Source organism: Thalassophryne amazonica, chromosome 19 (assembly GCF_902500255.1).
Source record: "Thalassophryne amazonica chromosome 19, fThaAma1.1, whole genome shotgun sequence".
In the NCBI taxonomy this organism is placed as follows: Eukaryota; Metazoa; Chordata; class Actinopteri; order Batrachoidiformes; family Batrachoididae; genus Thalassophryne; species Thalassophryne amazonica.
This window is the reverse complement of record NC_047121.1, coordinates 62,022,794-62,048,621: the sequence shown is the minus strand read 5'-3', so window position 1 is coordinate 62,048,621 and position 25,828 is coordinate 62,022,794. Positions and strand designations below refer to the sequence as shown.

General features: G+C 39.3%; 1 protein-coding gene across 1 annotated transcript in view; it reads right to left on the bottom strand.

The window, feature by feature from the left end:
* Nucleotides 1–25,828, bottom strand: part of LOC117532313 (ryanodine receptor 3-like) — a 323,993-nt gene that overhangs the window by 148,120 nt on the left and 150,045 nt on the right. The window contains 4 exon segments of the mRNA XM_034195633.1: nt 1,062–1,092; nt 25,210–25,374; nt 25,493–25,521; nt 25,524–25,700. Of these exon segments, the coding sequence (XP_034051524.1) occupies nt 1,062–1,092; nt 25,210–25,374; nt 25,493–25,521; nt 25,524–25,700 (402 nt within the window).

The following is a 25,828-nucleotide window of genomic DNA, read 5'->3' as shown; positions in this document are numbered from 1 at the left end:
ATACACACTCTGTTCATCTTACTTGTCTGAGCTGAATGGATGTTACATACATATTGTGTTGATCAAAACCCAAAGTGTCCGTTTTCCTCATTTTGCCATTTCAAAGGAAGGGGATGCAAACCTTTGCACACAACTGCTTTTATGCTTTGGTGATGTATTCTGCACATTTGGTCGTCCTAAGAAGATGTTTCCTGCAAAGGAGAAAAATCAATTCGGGGGATAAAACACGAAGAGTCAATCAGCCGCAGCTGCTTACTTTACACAAATTCCAGTTAGTTAATTGCATTTTTAAGATCTTTGTCAGTTTGGTTTATTCGGGTTTGTTGCTGTTCCAGAGTGAGTGACAGCAGGCTGTCAATCAAGTGTGTGACGGGTGCTGAGACAGCGGAGTGCCATCGGAAGTGTAACTTGCAGAAGGATTTACGAGGGCATCTGAGAAAAGGCTGAAGCAACATTTTGCTGTGCTCAGCAAACAAGCCTTCCAACACCTGACTCTCTTTCTGTTGTACACGCTTGCTTTTGTCAACAACAAACAAATCCAGCTTGTCTAGAGCTACACTGATGGACCACAGTGGTTTTTATGGTATGTCAGTTCAAATGCAAAAGTTTTTCTCCATTTCTTCAAGATAAGTCCTGTTGTTTGCCCACTAAGTGCTTCTGGTCGATTAAACTGTTCATCATCGGAGGAAATTGTTTTCTCATCTCCGTTCACATCCATCCTATGAAATAAAGGCAAAAGCCACAAGCCTTTGGGCTTGAAGGCATCACGTGGCAGCATAATGTGTAATGAATATCCCGACCAGTCTGCTTCCTCTCGGCAAAACCTTTTTCAAATAGTTTAAATATCTTTTACATCCTTTTGGAAGGTGAATAATATATCAGACAGTGCTTTATACTAAAACTCAGAGAACAACAAAACACATCCTCATGAAGAAAGTAGAAGGGTACTTGAAAATTACTACTACTGCAACACATGGAGGAGGACTTGTGGACATCATATTCTTAAGTATATATTTAGTACAACAGTACAGATGATTTCAAATGCAAGGTTTTTTAAAGACATTATTGCTGCACAGTTTTCATTTTTACAAACTTAAAGCTACAGTGTATAGTGTACAGTCTATGTTTCTTAGTAGAACTCAAATATATGTAGTACAATGAATCAGTGTGTTTCATATGCTTAGATGAGCCCTTTACATCTACATGGGAGCGCCATGTTGCGCTACCATGTTGATATAGTGGCCCAAAATGGACATATTTTATCTGCCTATCACATTTTGCAGCATGATTGTTAGACCGAAGAAATAAGAGAAACCAGTGGATGCTCCCCTGTATATAGTCTACTGGTTGCTAGTGCAGGCTAACATGTGAGAGAAGTCTTGCTTTGAGAAATGTAGGATCATACATATTTCTTATCACAAGAAAAGACAACTGAGCACGAATCCCGGTCACCAAAGAATCGACAATGTGAAGGCAATGTTTCTGTGTAGCCTCTCAGTTGTCCAGGTGGTTTCCATAGTAGAGAAGCTTGAATCTTCGACTGGACTGGGCTGCTTGACGCGAGGACATTTCGCTTCTAATCGCAGAAGCTTCCTCAGCTAAAATTCTTGCTCTGGTAGTCTGACTTCTGTCTTGAGTTTTGTAGAGAAGAATAAACAGAAGCCACAAAAGCTGGAGTTTTAAACCTAACCAGACCCCTCCTACCGAGAGGCAGACTGCTATAGGCTAGTGACTAAACAATAGCTCTAATTAGCACCAATTGTGCTCTAGTTAGCACCCTCCTAATGACAGGGCAGCTGTCCCTCCTAATGATGGGACGGACGCCTCTCCTGATGGCTCCCTTGACGACTCTCCTGATGAAGTGAATGACTCATTACCATGAACAAAAGGCTGAAACTGCTTTGACCTGAGTACCCCATTGTAAACAGGGGACAAAGCGTGTCTCAGACCCCTCCCCGGTTAGGGTTATGTGAAACAGTTGAAACCCAGCCTTAACTGGGTTTATCAATGGGTTTCAACAATGATAAAAACAACAAAGGATTGCAGGCTTGACAGAAAAATAATTCAGTTTACAGAGAAGATAAATTATCTGCTGTCCTCGCAAGCAGTATTTCTGGTATTTATGTTGCAAATTGTTTTTTTTTACTTTCACTTTTGATACTCTTTGTGCTTCTTCCCTGTGTGCTGCTATACAATGCTGATGGAACCTCAGTTTCCCTGAAGGGAGTCTTCCCAAGGGATTAATAAAGTTCTGTCTAATCTAATCTAATCTAGACCATTATTCAACCTGGATGTTTGCCAGTTGTGACCCATGTTGGTTATGGTTGTAGACAGTTCATATGGCACTAACATATGTTGCAGACGTCCCTGTTCCCGTCACAGTTTCATTCATCCCACCAAAGGCAAACCTTTCACTTTGATATCTTCAAACTGTTTTGGGAAACACGTAGCCCCTGAACTTATCACTTTACACCTATCCATAAACAAAATTACTCAATGAGAAGCACTTAACAGATATGAGATACTGGCAGAGAGAGCTTTCATCCTCACTTCATTATTCCATCCCCTCCTCTTGATTTTTAACACCTCCAGCAATTACACAAGTGATGCCTTCCAATTGCAGCTGCCACCACAAACACATTTTTAATCAATCAGCAGGCAGCACAGCATCAAGAACAGAGTACCACCACAGCCAAAGCAGTACTGCAAGAGGGACACTTTGGATTACAGTGCTCCACATGAGTCCAACCAACTCCTCAGGGAGAGCTCACTTTTCACTGAGCAGCAATTATCCAAGATTCAATTCAGATTCAATTGGCCGGCCGCAATTTTGGCACTTGTTGCTGGGTTCACTTTTCAGAATAGAGATGGACGGCAGATATACATTTAGTGTGGTGATTAGAAATGCTAGTGCTGTTTTTCTTGGCAGCAATATAGTCATGTGTCTCATTTTATTACCACAGCAGTGTGATTTTCAAGAACATTGCTGCCACAAATAGAGACAGATTGCGATACATAAAACCTGAAATACCTGTGAACAGCCTCCTTCAATAAGTTATAAAAGCTGCTGAGTTAGTGCAGCATGGATGGTTAGAGGGAACTGAAGATAAGTTAACAATGCAAAAACTTGAGTAAATTAAATCAGTTAAATGAATGAATGACTAACTTTTAACACTCATTAATTTTGTCTAAATGAAGTTCACAATTTGGGGTAAATATTTATTAGTAAATTAATTTGGCTCAACCTAATTCATTTGAGTGTTAATGGTTGATGACCTGTTTAGTTTTAGGTTCATCTAACAATTTTATTTTATGCAATCAAAATCAAAACATATCATTTACACACTGAAAAAACTAAAACTGGGATCAACTTAATTCAATTTATTTAGTTTATATAGCCCCAAATCACAACAAAGCTGCCTTAAGGCGCTTCACACAAGTAAGGTCTAACCTTACCAACCCCTAGAGCAAGCACACAGGTGGCAGTAGTAAGGAAAAACTCCCTCTGGTTATATTCAGGAAGAAACCTCAAGCAGACCAGACTCAAAGGGGTGACCTTCTGCTTGGGCCATTCTCCTGAAAAGGTTTACAATACAGAACACAACACAACAACAAATGATAAGAGTCCCTGTAACTTAAAAATTACTGTCGTTTGTTACACCTAAACTGATTCGATTTTCTCAAAGTATACTTATAACATGGTTAAAACCTTAAATTATAAATAAATAAACACATTTTAAGAGAAACTAGTGAATTTAAGTGGAATAAATTTCAGAATTTAAGAGTCAACGGTTCACTTTTTCAGTGCAGGGTCTCAGTGCTTTGTCACCAACTCTCTCCACTTGTGGGGAACAACGTTGTGTAATTTCATGTTCAAAGACAACGTGACGGGCAGAATTCAACAGAAAATTGATGGACGTAACTGAATACACAAAAAAAATTGCTCCATTTGCTGCCTATTTGGCAGCTATGAATCTGCATCAATAAGCAAACACAGTAAAATCACCAGTGTTAAATTAACACTGTCAGTGTTAGTTTTACAGTGGTGATTTTACTGTGAACAAACAAACAAAAACAACAACAAACCAGGCAACAACAGAAGTAAATAACATTTAATAACTCTCTAAAATAAGAGCACCATATTTTCCATCAAAGTCAAAAAAATATCTCTTGAGGTAAAAACATATAAAAGTCGTACCAGAGTATAATCTGTTTCTGTGTTAGGAGCACTTTAATTTTTTTTTTTTTTTTTTTTTTTTTGCACATTGTTGTAGTGTATATTACTACCATGTATTATTTTATTATTGGATTTTATTTTGTTTGATGCTTTGATTCTTGGGAAAGTTCTATTGTCATTATAATGTTTATTATTAATAACAAACTTGTGAATTTTCAGGATATAAGTCACACCAGGATACAAGTCGCAGGACCTCCCAAACTAGTAAATTATACTCTGGAAAATATGGCCATCTTAAACAGATAGGAAGGTGGCGCAAAAAGAGTAGAAAATAATTTCTTAACCAAAGAAAATAGCATTAATGAAGCAAAACTCAAGTAGCAACATTCAGTAGTAGCACAAACTGTTTACCAACTGAAAGGTTGCTGGGTTGATTCCTGTGTTCAGCTCTAAATATACGGTCCAACAGTAAGACAGAACTAAAATTACTCAACCCAAGTTGGCATGGAAAGCATCATCTGGCTATAAGCCTTGAAGCATTTAGACCATGCCAAACATATATTTAACTTAGTGTAACTTAATTCAGATGGAGCATTATAGGAATGTTGCTTCCTGTACATTAACCACACTACAGTGCCTCAGACAAGCGCACATCTCTTAAAACATCTCTTAATACCTTGGTTGCACAAGGTATTACATATTTACGAAATGTTTTTTTTTTTACTTTCACTTTTGATACTCTGTGCGTCTTACCCTGTGTGCTGCTATACAATGCTGCTCAACCTCAATTCCCCTGAGGGAGTCTTCCCAAGGGATCAATAAAGTTCTATGTAATGTAATGTAATCTAACATGGCCTTTTGCACACCCCTATATTTACACAATAACTGGACTTTTGCACAGTTATATTTTTGCACAATAATTCTGCAATTGTGCTCATTACAGCTGTAGTTCTTTGTTCTTTTTATTCTTGCTCTTATTTATTTATGGTTCCCTAGCCTAGTTTATTTAACAGCTGGGACATTTTGAAATTTGGTATCATGACAATAAAGAATCCTTTAATAAATCTAATCTGTACAAATTCCAAATATTGGAGCAACATTGTGAATAAGTACAAAATATTTCAAGTTGTTGCATCATTAAGTCATGTAAATAATCAGAATTGCTGTTACTGTCATATTATTATATGTACAACTAATATAAACATAAGGTAAAATAAAATAAAATTAAATGAAATGTGGACCAAGTAAAATGTAAAATGAGAATTATATACAACTATATATATATATATATATATATATATATATATATATATATATATATATATAAGAAGGTGGTGCAAAAGATCTAATAAATGTAACATGGATAATCAAGTTTAACTTGATTTATCCATTCATCCAATCATTTTTAATGCTTGAATTATTTGAGTCAATAATAATCAATTTCCTCAAATTGCTTAAGTTGAGCAAACCAATCAGGTTTTACCAGTGTAACAATGTGTTACTACAACAAAAGCAGATGGTATGTCTTTTGAGTAAAATTTGCAAACAGCAGCATGAGTAGTTTACTGAGGCCATGGTGGTGCTTGTGCCTGAGCACATGCAATCTGTGAGCGCAGGTTCAATCAGGTGAAAGATTTGTTGTATTTTTCTTGCTCCTCTTCCGAGTGGCTGATGCTGAGATGATGCTCTCCACCTGAAGTCTCTCCTCCAACAGTCCCCGTATTACCATAATGAAATTGAAAAGTTACTGAAATGGAAATGATTGCTGCACTCTGACAGGCCACATGATGCTGGCACACAAATGGAAACAAGGCTGAACGCGCAGAGACGCCTTCTTTGTCTTCACCTCCAGAAAAAACGGAGATACAACACAGAGCGCGAATAGAGACCATAAACACTGAGAATATGGTGAAGCAAGTGTTTGCTTGTGTCATGAGCCCAGTGTAAAAGTTGTAGATTTAGAGAAGTAGCACACAGCAGGTCTCACTAGAAAAAAGCATCCTCCAAAAACCAGTCATATACCTAACCAGCCAGTCAACTGGTAGGAAATGGATTCTTCAAAGTCTGCGCGCACGGTTCAGATGGTGCGGTTGTTGGCTGGAAACAGACACGTAAAGTCTTCAAAGGGACTTTGAATCATTCCAACAATTAAAGTGTACGTCCACTGAACTGTGAAATCCCCAGAGTTGTACCATTTAGCATTGAATCAAATAAGTTGTTGCAAATTCCACCTCACCTGACATTTTACAACTCTGAGAATGTTTTTATTTTTCAAAAACCACCACCACAAATAAGCCTTTTGTGTCATTTGCAGACATTCTGAATCCACTTTGTCAATTAACGTTTGTGTTTCCAGAGAAATATATTCAATCGAATACACCATAAAGACAAGATATTTAATGGTCAAACTGATAAACTTTATTGTTTATGTGCAAATATTTGCTCATTTTGAAATGGATGGCCGCAACACATTTAAAAAAAGTTGGGACGGGGCAACAAACGACTGGGAAAGTTGATGAATGCTCAAAGAACACCGAACTGGAAACAGGTGAGGGTCATGATTGGGTATAAAAGGAGCATCCCCAAAAGGCTCAACCGTTCACCAAGCAAGATGGGTCGAGGATCACTTTGTGAACAACTGCATGAAAAAAATAGTCAGGAACAATATCTCAACGTTCAATTGCAAGGAATTTATGGAATCCATCATCTACAGTCCATAATATAATCAGAAGATTCAGAGAATCTGGAGAACTTTTTACACATAAGCTGCAAGGTTGAAAACCAACATTGAATGCCTGTGACACTTCAATTCCTCAGGCGGTACTGCCATTAAATACCACATCAGTTTGGTAAAGGATCTTACTGCGTGGGCTCAGGACCACTTCAGAAAACCATTGTCAGTTAACACAGTTCATCACTACATCTACAAATGCAAGTTAAAACTCTACTGTGCAAAGCGAAAGCCCATACATCAACAACATCCAGAAACAACCCGGCTGCCTTCTCTGGGCCCGAGCTCATTTGAAATGAACAGACGCAAAGTGGAAAAGTGTGATGAGTCCACATTTCAAATTGTTTTGGAAATCATAGGCGTCGTGTCCTCCAGACAAACGATGACTGGTGGAATGAATTCAGAACATCTTAAAATACATGAAATGCCTTAGTTTGCAAAAAATTCTGGTTTTGTAACATTTATGGTTGTGATGATGCTTTGACTTTTTATTTACAAATAATAGAAAAGTAGATGTCAGGCAAAGAGTGCACATGCCAACCAAAGTCTACATGTCCTATCAACAAACATACTAATACAATATATCTACTTTCTGGTGTGGCTGAAATTTACACAACATGATTAGAATTTTATTATATATATATATATATATATATATACACACACACAGTGCAACTAAATTTACCCCAGGTGGACTCCAATTAAGCTGTAGAAACATGTCAAGGATGATCAGTGGAAACAGGATACACCTGAGCTCAATTTTGAGCTTTATGACAAGGCTGTCAATACTTATATACAAGAAATTTGCAAAAATCTTAAAAAAAAAACTTTTCTGACATTGTCATTATGGGGTATTGTGTGGAGAATTTTGAGGAAAAAATGAATTTCATCCATTTTAAAATAAGCTGTACCATTAAAAACAAAAAGGTGGAAAATGTGAAGCACTGCAAATATTTTTCGGAACTGGGGTTTGCTGAACACAGAGCAGTATCACATTAAACATAGCAACATGCTCACTTGGTGCAGCTTGCTCCTTCTTTTGTGGTTTTGTGTGTTTTCTGAAGCATGGCCTTTGATTCTTGTTCACCAAGGTCAAGAGGCGCCCTTTAATAGACGTATCAATGCTCCTCTTCGTCTTCCTCCATCGGATCCCTACAACACACAGACGAACATGGAGTAGAAGCCAGCTTCCAGTCAAGCTGTTATTCGGGGCACAGTATACATATTCTGAATGTCCTTCAAAGGCAGCTGCAGCTTTTTCACTCTGAAAATAGCTATTGTCACGGTGGAGCTTAATAAAACTCAGCAACATCAATTTGTTCAAGTTTTAAAAGTTCTGTATGTTTTTAGGGTCACCTTGCAGTCCATCTCGGTTGCATGTGTGACTAAGCATGACAAATGACAGTGACTAAAACAAAGGCGCAGTGACTACTCACCGCCGGCTGTATTGTTGAGCAGCGGACAGCTGAAATGTAGTGCATGTTTTGGCATGTTTTATCCCCACTTATACTGCTTCATGATGAAGTGGCATAGAGGAGGATTTGTCTTGAAAAGAAGACCTGAAAGTTCAGCTACAATTGGCCAGAAGGTACATCTGAGATGCAAGCCTAGATTTGATGATATGGTGAATGAAAACCCTCCTCTGTACCACTTCATCACGAAGATGTATAACTGGGGATAAAAAATGCGAAACATGCACTATGCACAATTTCTCCAATCACAGCCACAGAAACTTGTAACTCCTTCTGGGTTGTCTGGGTGTCTTTCCTCACTCTTCTCCTTCTTGCACAGTCACTCAGTTTTTGAGAACTGCCTACTCCACACAGATGCACCATAGAGATACTGTTTGTATTTCTTTATAATTGATGTACACATCAATTATAAAAAAGAAAATAATTGAACCAACTTAAAAAGCGGTACAATTGGTAAACATGAATGAATTAAGTTGTTTGAACTTAAGTTTGTAACTTAAGTTTAAACAAGTTCAAACATAAGTTCAAACTTAAGTCCAAGACATATTCTGTGACTTGGAAATGTTCATACCTCCATCCACTGACTTGTATGAAGAAAAGTGGCAATACAACTGATTTACGGGTATTATACCAAAGCATCCCATTATTTATGCAACCCATCATCTTAGCTTTTATATTTGTAATTAATTTATATCAAGTTGTAGAGATTTGCTTTGAATTTGAGTTTAAGGAAAATAACACTATGTAACAAATTTTTATTTTTGTTTTGTTCCTGGGTACACAGTGTGTTTTCCTAACCTGTTATGCCTTAAATAAATAGAAAATAGCTGTTATTCCACAGAAACTTTGCTTCTGTGATCAGGACAATGATATTTGAAATTTGTCTGTTTCCAGAATATTCTCTATTCACCTTCACTACTACTGAGTAGTCTTCTAGAATATTCTTAACTGCTAGAACTGTCCAAGAATTTTCTAGAAGTGTCCAGAATTATCTAGAAATTTCAAGAAACTTTTAGAACTTTCTAGAATGTTAAAAAAAAAAAAAAATCAAAGTTTGTGCTGAATGTAGTAATTTTCCATAGACTTTAGACATAAGCCAGTTGAAATATAACACTTAGAAGCCAGCAACAAAAATTGTGTTACATAGTGTAATTTTAGAAATTTATGAATTTTGTATCATGGAAGCATCAACACCAAGCTTTTTTTTTTTTAAATAAAATTTAACCTTTTTTCTTAGACTTATAAACACATTATAGTACAAGTAGTAATAATTAAATGTAATATAATACAGATACTTTAATAAAACAATAAATTGATCTAACAATTCCATTGAAAACACTTAAAGTCCCACACCACCACCTCTTGAACCTCCAAGTAACTGTCTGTGTAACTCCCATTTCTTGGCACAATCAGTATTTTTAACACAAGTGCAAGTTGCCATGACAGGTCAACGCTTTACGACAGAACTTGGAAAATGATTAGATCACTTTTACTTGCACCAGACAAACTAACTGAACTATTTATCAAAACATTAAGATGTCAAAGGAAACTTTTTTTTTACTTTTCTATAAACGCCTCTGACAACAGACCGAGATAGACAGCAGAACATAAAACCTCTCAGAGACACCCCCAGTATTTATGGTGTTCCTTTGAAAAAGCTTCATATGTAATCCAGTACTTATCCCATCTTCAATCTACAGTGCCATCTGGGCTGTAATAACAGCCGTACTACTTTCTTAAATCGACTGGCATATATATTGTAAGTTAACTGTCTAATAATACATGCATTATTTTAACACTTCATGGTGCATGAGATAGTGAAAAGTTCTGCCTCTCACCACAGTGGAGCTGCAGCTGATTGTGAAAATCATAGAGTTCCTCCTGGATATCTCCTGGACATGGACAGTCTTCTCCCATACTGAAGGACAACAGCATGTGATCTAAAAATCAGACACAAAAACAAAGCTGAGAAAATGTGTATCAGCCTGTATTTGGTAGACCGTTTATTTCCTTGCCTGAAACACAAAGAAATAAAAAGGTTAAAAAGAAAGTAAGCAGTCACAGGGCCCTTATGCTCGTTCCCCTTTAAATCTGACTTAAAACACATCTGTTCTTTTTAACTTAACATTGCCTGCTGTGCATTATTGGCTATTAATAATTCAGATTTCAGTCTCATTACACTCTAAGTTAGTGCTGCATAAAACAGACAGACAGACAAGAAAGTTGCACACAATCTGAATTCTTTCACACAACTAATTTTTTCAGAGCAATGACTTCCCAAACCTCATTCCTCCCAACATTCTTCACTCCTCCTTCTCTGTTTTCTTTCAATCTTTAATCTTCAGACTTGCACAGTTTAAGGTTAGAGTAGCTGACAGACTGGTCTTCATCTTCATGACAAAAACCTCAGTCCTTTCCTTGCTGAGGTCCATCTCCCCTGGATGATTTCTGGAGCTGATCTTCTTTGATAACTCTCTATTCAGCTTTCAAATTTTGGACCTTATCTTGATCATCTATAGTGCAGCGTTGTAAAGGTCATAGCACAAGTGCATTTAGGGTGTTTCCAAGTACACTTCAATGTTACATGGCTTGCAATCTTAGTGTAGGTAAGATGCAAAGGGTGCTGGTGAAAAATGGGTTGTATTTCCGCTCTAAATTATTTAATAATTTATGGATGCCATTAGTTATATCACTCAGACTGCCATCTGTCATTCCCTTACTCAGCTTGGTGAGATGGTATTTGGCTCATTGCCGTTTGGATGGCACATGCAAGTGAGAGGTTTTCTGGTGAGGAAGCACATCAAAGCATATTTTGTGGCTCATTTACGCAAAGCTCCCTGCAGTGAAGCAATGAATAAGGAAAAGGAAGGATCGTGGCGTGAACAAGGTAAAGACTAGTGTTGGGGAGTAACTAATTACATGTAACAGATTAATGGAATTAATTTACAAAATAAATGTAACTGTAATCTATTGCAGTTACTGAGAAAAATATGTAATTAAATGACAGTTATGAGCCCAATATTGATATAATACAGTTTTAAAAATAAATTTATTGCTTTACATTTGCTACGCATCAATGGCATATTTCTGAACAAAGTAGATAGATGGTTATTTTAGATTAATCAAAACACAATCAAAAAGAAGAAGTTACATTATTCTGAGTTAATTAAATAGCTGTAATATATATTACATTTTTCACAGAGTAATTAGTAATATGTAACCTATTGCATTTCAAAAGTACCTTCCCGGCAACTGGTAAAAAACAAACTCCCCAACCCGTTCTTGACATTTACAGACCACACTATCTCTGGAATGACGCACCTGTTCCTGAGGAGGTGAGCGAAAACTCTTTGGTCTTCTTTGCAGTTACGGCAGCAGACATGTTGAGCGCCAGCATCACTCGTTTGTAGCGTAACTTCTGGTTGTACTGCAGCTTAGAGACGAAGTTGTCAGAGAATGACACATGGCCTCGATGCGGTGCTTCAGCTCGCAGTCACAGAAATATGAAGCAACTCGCACATCTGTGGGCCAATGCACAAACCAATGACCCCTGGTTGCACAGCTTGACCCACAGCGAATGCTCTAATACGTTCAAAGAGCCCTGTGACTTCACATTATTCCAAATGATTAAAGTAGCATTTTCACTGCAGAAATCACTTGTACCATAGTGAGGCAGAGCCATTTCATGTCTGACTGACTTCTGAATGGGTCTGTTGCAGCAGAACAGTTTATCATGACAGACTGGAAGCTCAGAGTCTTCACACTGCATTGCTCACTCATCAGTGAAGACTTTAATTCCACTTAGATTTTGCAATTTATCCATAGTAGTGCATCTCATGAGAAAGTTGCCCTGTTTTTGTGTGTAAATTACCTGTCCTTGACTGGCTCAGGTAGCCTCTTCTCCAGCAGTCCTTTCATTGGTTGCTTTACCTCTTTGGCCAACTCAACTTCTCCAGCTTCCACTGCCTTCTCCTCAGCTCCTGTAAGTCCTTCTTTTGCAATGGATCCGCTGACACCCTCCTCTCGTGTCTCTCTGAAAACGTTCGGGTCAATTAGCAGTAAGATCTTACAGACGTCCTCACTGCCGAGAACACCCATAGTTAGCAAAGTACTAATGAGCTTCAAAATTGGCACAAACTGGTACTCCACGCCGCCTCCTACAGGGTCTCGGATATGGTGCCCTCCACCCTGCACCGCCTCTGTCAGCATTGAAATTGCTTTCTCCTTTAGTGCGTCCAGTGGAATTTGAGGACTGTACAGATATTGCTCCCGTTTGTTTGTTATGAAATAGGGTGGAGCAAAGTTGAGGCGGGGTTTGAGAGAGGTGCTAAGCCCCACACCTGGTGGGAGGTGCTTTTTGGTAGAATTGGAGAAGAGGCGGATGGAACGTGTCTCAGTCGTGACGGGAATGATGAATTCCTCTTTCATCATAAGTCGTGCCTCTTTGGCTGTCTCCAGGTGGATGCTGATCAGAACATTGTAGAAGCCCTCGCGTAACATGCCTGACAGGTACTGATTGTCAATGGTGTATAAGAGCTGTGATTGGTCCAGGTGGCTGCAAAGGGCGTGGGCCACACGGGTGTTACCCAGCGCGCACAGGGCACAGTACAGCTTCAAGGTGTGGTAGTGGAACTTCCTCATGCCCTCCTGCTCCGAAAGCTCCATGATGTCAACACACCTTTGAAGAGAAGCAAAAGCCTTTGTAAATACGATTGTGACCATAGGACCTTTGTGGCCGGGACGGCGGTGGGATCGAACCAGAATGGCTCGCACTAAAGGCCATTCCTCTACCAGGTCAGCCAAAGGGGAATTCCCTGTTAGCCAAGCTAGCGGGAACGTCTTTTCAATCAGGACCTGGGATCTTCATCTCACTACATATCTCCCCACCATTTTAGACTTCGTCCTGAAGTCACAGGTGCATTTAAGCATGAAAATTCAGTAAAGTTCTGTGACTACCCACATCCTGTTGGTGACCATAGGACCTTTGTGGCTGGGACGGCAGTGGGATCGAACCCGGATGGCTCGCACTAAAGACCATTCCTCTACCAGGTCAGCCAAAAGGGAATTCTCCGTTAACCAAGCTAGCAGGAACGTCTTTCAATCAGGACCTGGGACCTTCATCCCGCTACACATTGAAGGAACTTATTTATGCAGTTTATTTAACTGTGTGTAGGCTTCAAAAAATAATCACAATTTCTCTGAGCCCAAGAAGACATTCGCCAATATTGTAGCTTAATTTTCTTGTAAGTAAAGCTACACGGCCATTCGTTTCAGCACATGCCTGCAACAAGGTGCAAAATCTCCCCAATCATTATATGTAAGCCCAACATATTCCAGCATTTCAACCATATGCATGATTTTATGTTAGCAATATCCGACCTTCATTTTGTGAGCGACTAATGCAAATACTGCAACTCACACTGATTGCAAAATTAGAGGCAATTTTCTGGATGTTGATCTGCTATAAAGATTTGATGGGTTCTTCATTGTCAGATTCCCAGCATCTCAAAACCTTTCATGAAAATTAAACATGTGTTTGAATAAACCAATCAATAAGCAAGCAAATAAACCAAAACCAAGCAATAAGTCATCCAACCAAGAGACACAACGGTCAACCAATCAAGAAACCAACTACTTAACTGTCCGAGCAACCAAACAAAAGTAAAAAATAAATAAATAAATAAACAAATAAACCAACCAACCAACAAACTGGCAAAAGTAGAAGACAACTGTAAAAAAAACTAAAACAACTACCAACAAACCGCAAGCCAACAAACATTGACTGCTCCCCACAAACATACAAATAACCATGGGCAAAAACATGACCTACTTAGTAAAAGTACTAAACAAAGATTCTTTCATTTCCTAAACAAGAGTTATGTCTGACACTTATTAAGACCCAAAATAATTCATTCATTCATTTCTATACCACTTATTCCCAGGGTACACCCTGGACAGGCTGCCAGTTGTTGTCAGTTAAATACATGAAAAATTCAGTAAGGTATATCTTCTATTATACATACCATTGTAAGGTAGAACTCTACTAGTGTATACTAGAGTATATCTAAATATCATAAAAAGAAGAGTAGAGCCACTTAGGTGCCTGGTCTTTAGAACCAGGGCTGGTATGTTTAAAGCTTTTTTATCCCATGGGAACTCTCCCTACCCACCCAAGCGGCTCAAGAAAATGGACAGCATGTATATAAGTGATATTTACACAATCAGGGTAGTAAACAACATACGAGGTCTGTCAATAAGTAGGTACCTTTTTATTTTTTTCAAAAACTATATGGATTTGAATCACGTGCGATTACATCAGCCAAACTTGAAAGCCCTTGTGCGCATGCGTGATTTTTTTCATGGCCTGTCGCGTTACGTCATTCGCCTGTGGGCAGGCTTTGAGTGAGGAGTGGTCCACCCCTCCCATCGCAGTCTCTTTGTCTGAGAACTTCCTGAAAGACTGGTGCTTTGCTTGATCAAAATTTTTTCAAAAACTGAGAGGCACATCGAAATGGACACCATTCGAGAAATAATATAGAATTTTGTAATGAAAGACAGGTCCGCGCGTCGGCACCCAGCAGGCGCCGCGGCACAGGAAAAACACCTCCGTGTTGATAACCATTTGTAAAAACCAGGCGGCTTTTGATGGCTTTCAGTTGAGTGACTATCTCAGAAATTGTTTAACAGCTGGACATGTACCAACTTGTCCTTAAGGCTTCCAACGGAGGTGTTTTTCCTGTGACGGCGCCGGTTGTGTCCCGACGCGCGGACCCGTCCGCACTTTCTTTCATTACAAAATCACCTTTAACAGTGGAATGTCCGGATAAACTGCTGATTCCGACCTCTCCTGAAAGTCCTCTGTTCTCTCACGACGTCCTGGGTCAACAGAGGCTTAAATTTGGAAGTTTTTAGCTCGAAACAGGCAGGCAAACAGTGGCGGCTCAGAGTGCATCGCGACGTCCCGCTCCGTGGGCAGTCCTTAAAGCGACAGCATCACTCCATAATCTCTCATCAGCCGTTAAAATTTTCACCGAAAACCAGTTGAATTTCTCGAATGGTGTCCACTTCAATGTGCCTCACAGTTTTTGAAAAAAATTTGATCAAGCAAAGCGCCAGTCTTTCAGGAAGTTCTCAGACAAAGAGATTGCGATGGGAGGGGTGGACTACTCCTCACTCAAAGCCAGCCCACAGGCGAATGACGTAACTGACAGGCTTGAAAAAAACTCACGCATGCCCACGAGGGTTCAAGCTTGTCTGATGTAATCACACGTGATTCAAATCCATATAGTTTTTGAAAAAAATAAAAAGGTCTGATACTTTATTGACAGACCTCGTATACAAGAAATATAGTTACTACATAATATTATAGGAGTTAACTCCTAACCTAAATATTCATACAGGAGAAGATTGTAGTATATGTCTATCTAGTCTGTAGACTTGTTGGAAAACTAAATTATAGCTAGTAGGCTAAGCTATAAATATGGTTATGTTATTATAGAAACAGAAGCTATGATGTAATATGTTTTAGGCATCTATCCAAAGTTCACCCTGCTAGCTTACTATAGGAAGACAAAATCTCTTAAAATACATGTTCATTGATGAACCCATTACGGATAGCTTGACGGTGATTGGTCCATCACCATAGATGGGAGGGTGCAGTGACCGAACAAAAATCATTGTGCCTAATTTTTGCCAAAACGTAGGTTTGCCTACTTAAAGGTAGAACTTTGAGGTTTGATTCAGTGAGCCTGTAGTGTAACAGTGATGACAGGAAACTTTGAATTTATAAAAGAGGTGCCACTTTTGCATGTTCATGACAAATGGTTTTTCTGAAACATGGAAAAACCTTTGATTTGTGGGGTTAAGATGCGATAAAGAATATTGAACTGCTGAATGGCACGTTGAAGCAGTATTGACATCAATCCAATTACTGCAGCCTGCATTCCACAGTGACATGACCAGAACTGTAGTGAAAGCCTGAAAAAATAATTAAACACACTGAATGAACAGGTCAGGTCGGATGGATGTGCTTCTACTGGGCACCACCACATCAACTACCCTTTGGAACCACCCCCTCATCCCAATTGGTAACTATCTAGACAGACCAGATAGTTCATCCCTATCTTATAAAAGTAGCTATTTGTGCCTGAACTCAGTGTAACACATAAAAATGTGAACCATGTACCATACCTGTTCTCCTCAGGTATGTGTACCGCCAACATCTGCAGGGGCTCCACACACTGGACCACCCAACCGTGCCTCTCACTGACCCGGGCTGTTTCCACTTTGAGGAAGGTGTTGGGCATGCGGCTCCACAGCACTGCGTTGATCGTTTGGACATCGAGACGGGGTGGACACTGAGGCACTGGATTCTTATGCTCACTATTAAAGATTGCAGATGACAAGGGCATGGCATTCTGGGGGAACAGAAATATGGACACGGTAGGACGAAGGAAGTACTCTTGTTTTTTCTGCACAAAAGACAATCAAAAAGTTTTGCATTCCAACCCATCACCTGTACAGTTACACTTTCTACATCTATACAACATTAAGCCACTTTCTCTTCTAGAGTTATTAATTGTACCTATTTCTAATTGTATTTACATTCTGATACCTACAGGGATCATACGTTCAAAGAGGCAGTTGTCACAGGGCATACCTTTATTTTAGCCAGCTCAAACTGGAAGAGGTTGGGGCTGGTGGGTCGCACAAACACAGCAGGGAAGAGCTTGGTGTTTGGTTCCACCTAAACAAGAACAACACAACAGGAAGTGCACATCTGTGGTGAGAGAGTGTGACTTGCAGAAAGCAGCTTAATGATGCATCATGAAACTCCACCACACGAGCTTGGAAGCATTTCGGTCTTGGAGATGACTCAGTGTTTTTGATGCCTCATAATACTTCAGCCAGAGAGAGAGAGAGAGAGATGAACGGAGAAAATAAGAAGCTTACACCTCTGAAAGTTTTTTTTTTTTTTCCTGGCTTTTAGTCTGTGGGGTTTCTAGAGAACATGTGAATAAATCAAACACTCCGCTATGCACATTATGCTCTGTTAGAAAACTACATGCAGCTAAAAGTCAGAGTTAAAATGTCAGAATTGAAGCTGGACTTAAAATGCTGGGTGGGTGTTGCAATGAATAGATGGTTAATCATATATAGGCAAACCGTTATCCTTAAAGGAAAAGTTTATTTTGTAAAAATTCTACAGAACATGGTGATTTATATCACTAAACTTTGCTCCTTACCAATCATTGAGTTCCATACAGCTACATTTTTACAACCTATATTAAGTCAGAACTACTCCCCCTTTTGTATATTGACAATGAGGGTTAGGTGTAATGTAAAAGCTTAAATGTTTATGAAACCTTTTGGGAAAGGCTTGTGGTTGGACAAACCTATTAAATTGAGGCAGTTACTCGGATCTGGTGTCCCTCATGGGTCCCGCTTGGGCCCCTACTGTTTTAGTAATATTTATCATCTTTTCACAGTTTACCTACAGTAAAGACTGGATGTATGAATATGACATGCTAATATATAATGCAAATCACTTTTTTTCCTCATTGGTTATTCAGGCACTCTATCTCTCAATAACCCTCTGGGGTCCAAGGGCATTTTTTGGACAGTTCACTCACCTGGCATACAATGTTGTATTATTGCTGTTAACAGCTCTCCCTGAATCCCACAATCAAGTTTTTATGTCTCTTTTTTCAGGACAACCTGTGCTTCAGAATATATATGTTTTTGTTGTGTTTTATAAGTGTAATAAAGGTTTACAATCAAAAATAGGCAAGGAAAAAATAAAGTGAAAATAATTTTCCACACGCATTATTCAAACACACAGCAAACTATAATAAACAACTGTTTTGACACTTTATAAAGGTAATTTGAGGTCTTGTGTGAAAGACAGCACAACAAAAGGTTCAAACAATAAACACAACTGCACATTTTGAACAAAATATACAAAATGGTCTACGCATTTGTTGTCTAGTGATATGGTAAAACAGTGCTTTACGCAGAGAAAGCAAACAGAGTTATCCAGTAAACATTCACATGCAACTAGTGGAGCAATCCTGATAGTTACACACTCTTGTTTTGAGCATGTGAGATTGTCATCAGAGGCTCTCTCACTGTGCATAATGGTGCAGGGCATACTGAGTATATACTAATAGTATGTACTCATGGAGCACCCCAGGGGGCTATCAAATGGGCCAACTAGTAACATAGCACTCCTGAAAACGATCTTTGGCTTTTTCACGTGAGGTAAATCTGCCCTACGATTGGATTTTGGAAAACCATGTGACGGTGAACCAATTCCGATTGGACACTCACATTGAGCAGGTCCACACACAGCTTCTCTGAGGAGTACAAAGATGGCCAATGGCTGGCCTCGAAAGTCCGCGGAGTTAAGTTTTCAGCAAAAAAAAAAAAGTAAGTTTCTATCTCATGTCATTTAAAAGTTATTATAATTTAGTAAAGCTGGTCTTAGCTGTTCGTATACGACAGCGTCGACCCCAGAGGGTTAATGATGCAACAGGGAAAACTGATCACATTTTAGCCATTGTTTATTTGAGCAACATTTGCAAATTGCTCTTATTTTAAAAATATGTGCACAACTGTTGGCACATGAATGTCTGAGAAGCAGGTGAAGAAAGAATTCATTGCAATTAATCTTTAAATCTAAGATTTATCAGGAAGTTGCTACAATGTATATACACTACAAGTCAAATTATGGACACACTTTCCCATCTTTAAATGGCTGGCAGCTCTGGGTGTCCCAAGTGGTTTCCTGACCAAATACGAATCAGGTGTGTTTCGAAGAGCAGTTGCAGCTAATTCCATGCAGCATTGATAACATAAAATACAGATTAGTGAAAGAAGGTTAAAGCCGAATGTGTTGCAAATCTGTTCCTGATGTGTACATAATCTACCGTATATTACAGGAAAATACATTAACTGCATGATAACACCATTATTATAAGATTATAATACCTGGTAGGATGTGGATATCTCCTTGCCATGACAGTGAAGGTCACCAAGCCAGTTGCCCGGTCTAATAAGCAGCCCATTTCCAGGTCACATTGCTACGACTAGAGGAGTGGGCAGCATGGTCACATCACCGCCCCCAAACATGTAGCAGTTGCTCCTTTTCACACTATCAGTACAAAACATTACGAGTCAGTCTTTTCAGACAGGCCTTTTTTTTTTTTGTTTGTTTTTTTTTAATAGGAAACTAGAAATATTTCCTGGTTGGTTACAGCATTTGGTTTGGACAGTAAACATGCTGGTAATTGGGTCAGTAAAATAGTGGGTAGGTAGCACAGTCCTCAATTTTGCTTACAAAATTGATGCACTAAATAATAAATGGCATTATCTTTGATGCACTAGATCAATTGAAATAGTAACTTTGTTATGCCTAGGTAATGTCCCATAGATGTATCTGCCACCTGCTGGGTGGCTCGTGGATGCTGGATGGAATATGGAACATTACGAATAGCTGTGGGTGAACTGATATGCAGTTTGCCTGCCATCGGTTGAACGCCAGAATAGTGCTTCTTGGTGCGCTACGCCAACCCTTGCCCTCTGCCTTTATATCAATCCTAGCTAACAAGTTAAGATAGCAGCCACAGAGAGAACATGATGTCCACTACAAATACAGAATAGACTAAACAGAATATGAAGGTAAAACCATAATTAAAGAATAGACACAACATTTGGCTTGGGATGATACCGAAACTATGTCAGTACTGCAAATTTATTACAGCAAACTCTACAACAATATTCTGAAACATGGCTGTTCCAAAGGCTTTGAAACATTCAGGATTGGTGTTTTTTGAGTCAGTTTCCCTTTGGATACAGACTCCAGCCACACATTCTATCCATTCTTTAATTTTGCAATTGATGCGGGCTCTGTTGTGCCCCAACACTTACAGTGTGCTGCTTGTTTACCCCAGCCAACAGCCAAATTAAGGAAACTGCATTTCTCTCTGAACATAAAACAAAGATTGCTGCCCACTGAGCTGCTGTTTTAAGATAAGATAAGATAAGACTTTATTGATCTCACAGTGGAGAAATTCACATCCTTTGTTTGTCGTCTCACCTTTCATGGACTCTTCCACGTTCATCTCCCAGGGTTACGGTCACTGTTCGGTTCTTGGTTAGGTTGAAGTTGTTGCTGTAGTAATGATAGTCGGGTGTAACCCAGCCAACCCACACCCCAGCAGGATCCTGACCAGCGAAGACCCTCACTGAGTGGTAGTACTGTAAAGACATATTTAATATTGTGAGTTTTGCAAATATATATATATCAATAAACATGTATAAATCTTACTGTAGTAATGGTGCTGTAGTCCACGCGTCTGTTTTCATCGCTGTGCTTCACAGATCTCAGTGGATATCTTTGGGGAATATCAATATAAATGATATCAAACTCCAAACCAAAGAGATTACCAACATATATGTTAAAGTGAAAATAGTCTTGAACTGTGAATATTTTTCTCCTATTTATTAACACTACACAGCACACTCAGTTTCATATTTCAATTTCAATTTTCAATTTATAGGGTGCCAACTCATGACAGCATCACCCTCTAGGTGCCTCACACAAAACAATTCAAAACAGGTTAGAATGAGTTAAAAGAATAAAAAGCAAGATTTAAACAAGCACAATAAAAGAGTAACAATTAAAAACAAATTAAAAGAATGCTAGCACAATATTCTAACCATAGGACAAAGTGAATAAATGTGTCTTAAGTCTGGTTTTGAATGTCTCCAGAGAGTCCGACTGTTTTATTGACGATGGGAGACCCATTCCACAACACAGGGGCACGATGAGAGAGGCTCTTTGGTCCACAAACTTTCTCTTCACCATTTGAACACAAAGCAGTCCTGCATCCTGTGAACGCAAAGCCCGGGCCGGTCCATAGGGTTTAATTAAATCGGCTAGGTAGGTCGGTGCCAGTCCATGAACAATTTTATAGGCTAATCACATATGGAAAATAAATAGAAAAAACTTATAAGAAATTACATCAGTTCCAGTAATAAGCTTATATTTGACATATGTTGTGCTTATAAGTCTCAGTTTGATATTACACATATCTACTAAGGATTCTGTATGTGGAATTACTGTCATATATTGTTCTTTTAAGTTCCCAATTTATATAAATCACATATTGCACACATTTACAAAGGATCTTATATCTGGTTTGACTGTCACATGCATTACTTACAAGTTCCAGATAGAACAGATACAAACTTTATAAAATTTATGTATATCTTTTCCATATGGGATAGCGGAACCTATTTCAATTATATTACAAAATATCAGCGTGAGTGGTTTCTCCAAGAACCTCTAAGTGTTGTGATTTTCCCCCATGTCGGTGCAACACTAACTGTCATTGTGTTCTGTATGTGCCCTTTTTGTTATAGCATTCTCGGGGTTCTGTCCAGGTTTCTTCTGTGGGTTTGTATTCTGTATACTTTGTAGTTTGTGCAATGCTTGCTTTCTTATTTTGTGTTGTCTTCACGTTTTATTTTCTACTGTTTCACTTTGCACATATTTGAGTCCCACGTTTTGTTTTTGCTTCATGTATTATAGTTTTATGAGTCCACTGTCTTTCTGTGTTTATGGATATTGTTACTGTTTATTTTTCCACTCACCCTATGAGGTCTGTTTAGTTAGGTCACCTTGTTTTCTGTTGATTTCCACGTGTGTCGTTTGTTCCTGCTTCTTTAATTTCACGCACCTGTGTCTTCATCACTTGTTATTTAAGCTTGCTTTGTCTTCGTTTCACTTGCTGGTGTAACAGTATATCTTTCCCCCCTAGGATATCTTCCTTCCAAGGGGGGTGAAGATATCCTAGGGGGAAAGATGTACTTGGGGGAGAAGATATACCCGGGGAAGCTATACTGTTACACTAGTTTGTTCTTGTAGACATACATTGTGAGTATTGGTATTGTTGGTTTGGATCTTCCTGTTTACCCCATGTTCTTTATTGGTTGTGCATTTCCTTTTTGTGATTTTCCTCCATGTGTTCTGCCACCTGCTCTTTCCTGTTATTCTCCAAGGTATATGTTGCCACCTTCCGCCCGAGTCCCAGTTGTAATTTGTTACTTGGGATCAGGTTAGTTTTTTTCACCATGGGTTTGGACTATTTTTCCACATGTATCTGAGAGGAATAAATCACCTGTGTTTTGTCACTACTTCGTGTTTCATTGCTGCCTCTATTCATGGGTTCACTTTAAAACTGCAATCACAACACTAAGGCCCTGATTCCCAAACCTGATTGATTCCAGCACAAGTGTGCCTTCTTATTATATTAGTTCATCCAACTCAAATCTGCATGGCATACTGTCTATCTCTCTCCAATATATTAAGCTGTATTCATTGTGGTGATCTAAACACCTCCACTTCAAAACAAAAGAAAACAGACATTCAGATACAACTTTAAAGTTGCAATTACAGCAACACTGCAGCAATGTGGCTTAATAGAGAAATTAAGCTGAAATAAGCAAAAAAACTGTTGCTGCGCGTCTCTCCTTGCTCTGTCTATGGAAAAAAGATGCAGCCTCTGCTCACTTACTCTAAGGATTGTGCATTAGCAATGATGCTGAAGCAAGGTGTGTTTGATGGCTTCAGCATTAATGAGTCTTCAAAATGCATGAAGATCACCCCCAACATAAGCCCCCAGAACTATATAAGGACTTCCCCAACAGGAACTACATGATGAAATTTGCAAGACTAAATGAGCACTAACTCATTGTGCTTCTCAACATGGACATCTACAACCAGAAAACAGGATAATAAAGTAAAACAGCAACAAATTTTAACAAGCAACAGCATGTTCGCATAAAATAAAAAAGACAATAAAACTGGACTGACGAGGAAATGCAATAAGGCAGTCAGACATTGGGAAGCTTGAGCTTGTGGCTCTCATTCATTTTAATGAGAATGAGTGGGCAGCAGCAACACTAAAGGAGGAGAAATGTGACTTCCATCAAACAACAACTTCTACAGATTTTCAGGTTTTCTACCACTAGCACCAAAATCTGACAATTATTTTATTCTACCAGGCAGCATCACACTCAGCTTGCTTCTGCTACACTGCAGGATGCTGAGTCCTCTGCAGGATCAATGGCAGCCGCTGTGTTGTAGCATCCTGTTCTCGAGGCATTTTTGGCCAATAATTCAGAACTGTTTGTTTAACATTCACATTTTAAACCGAACTCTCATTGTGGATTTTTGGACACCAATTTGTACCCCGATTCCAAAAATGACAATAACAGGCAGGCTTATTAAAAAGGGCTTAGGAGGAGCAGGAGGCAAAATTCTTATTTCCTATGACTGTTGCCAGCAACACCAGAGTGTAGATGAGGCCTTTGAAATTAGTGCTACTCCATACAGTCTATGCAGTACTCCTGTGCTAATTACCACACTTTTCAACAAAGCAAAAATCTGTTAACATCTCAAAACTGACTCCTGTTGAAGCATGACATTCATGTGATTTATGCTATGGATTTATGTTGCAGAGCAAAGTCAGAAAAGGAGGCTTCTGTGCACAGAAGTATGTCCAGTCACTGTATGTTGTACCCTCACGTCGTGCGTCATCTACGTTTGTCACGCAGATATCATACAGTACGTGTGTGGTAGCAATGATTTTGCCAAAGTGATAAGCAGAGCGATGTGCACTGCTCACAAATCTGTACACCCACCGAGTTGCGCACTCATGGAGCTGTACATCTCCCCCCTTCCCCTGCATGCAGCCACTGCATACTGCTTTGCTTACTGCTCACTCCAAAACTGATGATCTGCATGTTTTTTAATCTTAGTTTATATTGTGGCCTGGAATCAAAATAACTTAGCAGCCAAATCCAAGCAGAAATTATATATTTCAATATGCACTGAAGAAATCAGAAAAGATCTAAAGATAAGAGAAGATCTAGAAAATTAAAGCTCTACGTACATATCATCTCCTGTCTGCACAAATTACATCCAAATATTCACATATTGTGGACCACAGTGTGTCCCAATGTCACAAATTTAAAAATGTTTTTGAAACTTTCCAGATTGCTCAGAATACTCAATGCTACTCCTACCACAGATTAAACCCATTGTCAGACCCCGACTGGGTGTCCAGTTTTGGAGAGGTGGGGGGGGGGGGTGTTGCATCAAAAACATGCACAATCAGGTGTCAAATATCAGCAAAGAGAGTCATGTTTTACATGAGATGGAAATTTTGCACAAAGCAAAACAGTGCAAAATGATTATTATAATTTGTACAGTTCCAGAACTGGATTGGCACTGGTGGTTATCACTAGATTCTGCAGCATGAAGCAGCTGAAAGTCTACAACTCCCCCTTGATAGGATGCCAGTCCAGTGTAAGTTTCTTCCCCATTAAAGGCCTGTACCTACTGCTAGCTGGGTGGTCGGAGACAATGGAGATGAATTGTCTTGTCCAAGAACACAGACAAAGTTGGGTTCGATCCTTGGTCATGCAACCTATTTATTGGTAGCTCAAGTCCTTTTGTCAGCGACTTTAAATAAGAAAGAAAAAAAAATTCACAATAATCAAGTAACCATCATAGCAGAGGTGGGACGAAGTCACCATCAAGTCACTCTCAAGTCATGAATCAGCAAGTGTCAAGGCTCAAGTCCTAATGACCACCAATTGTTTGCATCTCCCCTCTGCTTCATAGTGCTTGATGCATGAATAAATGCTACTGGAATGTACTATCTGGACAAGTATAGTTCAGTGTAAGTCAGATTTGTGTAAATGGACCAGTGAGTATGATTTTACCTGTGCTTGACTTTAAGCATGTCCTCCTCGAGCACTCCATTCATGTCTACCACAGGACTCAACTTGAAGATGGAGTGGAACTCTACCGGCATGCTGAGACGGCAAAACACCATGTCAGCGTTACTGTTTTGGGTGCCGAATGTCTTGTGGGTGACTTTGAGACACGGGGGACTGTCGATAGTGCCGTCAATTCTGGTAACCTGAGAGACAAAGGGTCAGTTGCATTCACCATGTGACAATTCATGGTGCTTTGAAAAGAATTGCAAGCCTACTGCTTGGCTGCACATTTAGCAAATACGTCGCTTAGATTCTTCTCACTGCTATGTGGTTGTGGTCCTTCAGAACATGACAAAGGTGGGCAGGCGCTTGCTGAACCACATGGTGACCTCTCGGTTCATGTTGACAGAGAAGGGTTCAAACCCTTCCTGTAGGCCACACATGGTGTAGTACTTGAAGGTGCTGGCGTCTTTCCCCAGATTCATGCGGCCCACCTGGGTCAGACCCAAACTACATACAGGAATGAACCCTGAAGGACAACCAAAGGGAGAAAAGAAGAGCGAGGGGAAAAGCACATGGAGGAGAAAATTAAGACTTGTGCAGCTGCGGGGGGATCAATGCAGCTTTTCCTAAAAGCAATTTACAAGTGTCACATTA